Below are 3,215 nucleotides of genomic sequence, written 5' to 3'. Positions count from 1 at the left end.
TCAATATCATTCAAATAGGAATCTCATGGCATGAAATGTAAGATTCATTATTATTTCTGGTGCTCATAACATCATTACAACAAAGGAAAAATAACAAATCTCAATGAGTACATGAGTGAGAAGCCACGAGGTGGCAATCATTTTGGGAGGGGGCCATGGTGGTGTTGGGTTGGGCTAGTATAGAACGAGATTATTCATCTTTGATACAAAAAAAAATGGTTACAATTACTTATAACTATTCTACGTGAAATTTAATAAATTTGGCGTGTTACGATGCTCGAGAAAATTTCTTTTGAAGTTTGAGCTTAGTTGTGACCACCTTGTATCAAATATAAATAGTGTTGCTGCATATTTTTCCTATATATGAAACCAGTTATCTTTGGTATAAGATGATCACCATTAATCTTAGCCATTAGATGTAAAATGTGATGGTTGCATTTATTCTAGAGTGATTTACGTACAGACTCTAAAATTTTATATAAAATACAAAATGCTCTCCTTATAGGAGGAAATTGCAAAGAAGATTGATCAACCCACATTTTTTTCAAAATTACCCCTCGGTCAACTCGGAATTTGATTTTTTGTTTTTAGCTTTTTTGTTAATAAGGCAGTGCCCCAAGCTTTAAAGCATTGCCCCCTAATGAAAAAAAAAAAAAACTCTAAGAAAAAGAAATCAAAACTCGGGCTGACTGAGAGGCAATTTGAAAAAAAATTAAAAAAACAGGTTGGTGGATATTATTTGTAATTTCAGTATATAAGTGGGGGATTTCGTATTTTACTGAAAATTTTAAGATCCGTACATAAATCACTTTTTATTCTATTAACCAACTTCAAACTTTAAAAAAAAAAAAAAGAATTCTCAAACTTTCCAATAAACTCAAACTAATAGATTTCATTGCAAGTAAATGTGACCTCCATGTACCGAAGGAAAAAAGTACATACGGAGAGAGAGTAAATTTTCAAGGGGCAAATAAGAATGACTGGGAGAAGTGTCGTAACCATGGAGAAGCTCCAATCTAATCACTTGATGAGTAGAAGATAGAGAGCACATCTAATAGTGAAAGAGAGAGACATCTACACTGGTGATCTATCTAGTCTATGGTGTGGTAGATCTCCTGAAATACAGCCCTATTGGATTCGAATAGAGAGATATACACTTCTATTCCCCCGGTCCCATACATCGCAGGCACAATGACCATGATCCCCTCCAAAGGAATGAAACAGGGCATAAACACATCAGGCCCCCCACTCCCAAAATCCATTTTCCTCAAATGGGATCCTAAGCCGACTATTGGCCTCCAAATTAGGGCAACACACCGTCGAATCTAGATCCCCTGTGGCAACCAACTCACTCCAACGACCGTCTCTCTCTACGCCCACATCAAAGTCCACGAAGGACCTCGCGTACCTATCATTCACTTGGGCAATGGCCGCGTGCACCACCTCCGCCACGCGGTCGAGTGGTTGGCTCAATAGCTCGCGCACTGTGGCTCGAGGGAAGACCCACAAAACCATGTTGCCAAAGTAGCCATGGGCAATTGGAGGCACGACATGGGTGCGCACGTTGATCAGGATGCACAACTGGCTTGTCTCCTCCTCACCCATGCCATGCGCTTGGGTCACCTTTTGCCAAAGGTGAAAGATCAGGCTCTCGAACGTGCTATAGTCGCGACCACTTGGACAACGCACCGTCGCGGGCGCCTTGAGCTTGGCTAAAACGTCAGGAGAAAACTGGGTCTTCTCTACTCGAACCTGGCTTACCATTTCCTCCCATGGAACCTCTTTTACAAGCCTCTTCTCCATGTACTCCTTGCCCAAGTGGTCGAACTCGATGGAGAATGGATCGTGTGGCTTGACCACGGCTCGGTCATGTATCGGCACTGGGTAGTCCGTTAGGCCACACGTGGCTTGCCCACAGGCCAAAAGGAACGTGCCGGTGGCCTTGCCATCGGCTATCAGGTGATTGGATGTGAAGCCAACAACGAGGGAGCCACACATGAAGCGAGTTAGCTGAACTTGCATTAGCTCCTCAGTGCCCTCGTCGCTTGGGTGAAGATCGCATAGTTGGGGGGTTAATTTCAAGGGACTGGCCTCATCTAATGTACAGGAGGCCATGGCCTCGAAGAAGCGCACCCCTTTGTCATCGAGGACAATTGCTCCTGCATCTTCGGTGAGTCGGCCGGCCCACTAGCAGCTGTCAACGAGAGCGAGGCGAAGGCCATGCTCGATGGCAGAGTTAGAGGGTGTAGGTGCTTTGTAGGCATAAATTGATGAGATGTGGAAGTTGCCTGCTGCTCGATCAAATGGGCTTAGTGGGATTGTGGTGGAGATTGAAGGTGTAAACGGTTTAGCTTCATAAGATGCAGTTACTAACTTCGAGCTCGAGCTCAGCTTTTCAATCTTCATCTTTCTCTCCCTCTCAGACTCACAAGTTTCACTTCTCTATCTAAAGTCCGGTTATGATCTTCAAGGTAGGCGTGGTTTCTCTCTATCTGTCATGCAAAAGTATAGTGGAATCCAAGTGCTTTTAGGGGGAGGGTTTATCATGTCAGCAGGGGCTGACATCGTCTTTGGTAACTTTGCTTTCTTTTCTTCTCTGTTTTTTTTTTTCTTTTTTTTTGAAATTACAAAAACGCTCCCTTGACCTAAGTTTCTTTACAACTTACCTCAACCAATGTTTTATCGCAACATTTACCCCGAAAAACACTCTTCTAACACATATCCCCAGTGAAAAGTTATAATTTTTGGGACCAAAATACCCCGTCTCTCTCTTCTAACATCGACTACTTAACTTTCTTCATAACACACAAAAAAGTGGTTCAACATTATAAACAAGCAGTCCGGCACTGACAAAGAACGGTCTGGCAATAGGCCCACACAATCCAGCACTGCCAAAGAGCGGTCCGACAACAGGCCCATGCAGTCTAGCACACAGGTCCAAAGTGCGGTCTGACAATGTCAAAGAGTGGTCTGGCACTTTTTTTAGTTAACGGGGTCTGGCAATTGGTACATGGAGGTCTGGTAGCCTATGTAGCTTTTGGTACTGTACGTAAGCCCGCCCATGTGAATGTCCAACTAAAATTATTTTTCATGTACGAAAAAGGGTATTTTCATAAAAAAAAAATGTGTTTTTTTTACTTGGGGTAGGAAAGTATATTTGAGGTAAAAAGTGGAAAAAAAAAGTTTGGTTGGGGTGAGTTGCATAGGAAATCGAT

General features: G+C 42.8%; 1 protein-coding gene across 1 annotated transcript; it reads right to left on the bottom strand.

The window, feature by feature from the left end:
* Positions 1 to 1,236: 1,236 nt before the first annotated feature.
* LOC18442785 (agmatine coumaroyltransferase-2) lies at positions 1,237 to 2,115 on the bottom strand. The gene has a single exon (XM_006852998.1). It carries the CDS (start codon positions 2,113 to 2,115, stop codon positions 1,237 to 1,239), a length of 879 nt encoding a protein of 292 aa, XP_006853060.1.
* Between the last annotated feature and the right edge of the window lie 1,100 nt (positions 2,116 to 3,215).

The sequence above is a fragment of the Amborella trichopoda genome, chromosome 1 (genome assembly GCF_054954075.1).
Source record: "Amborella trichopoda isolate Santa Cruz 75 chromosome 1, AtrichopodaSantaCruz75HAP2 v2.0, whole genome shotgun sequence".
NCBI lineage: Eukaryota > Viridiplantae > Streptophyta > Magnoliopsida > Amborellales > Amborellaceae > Amborella > Amborella trichopoda.
Note: the sequence above shows the minus strand (reverse complement) of the source record. Positions and strands in the feature narration are given on the sequence as shown.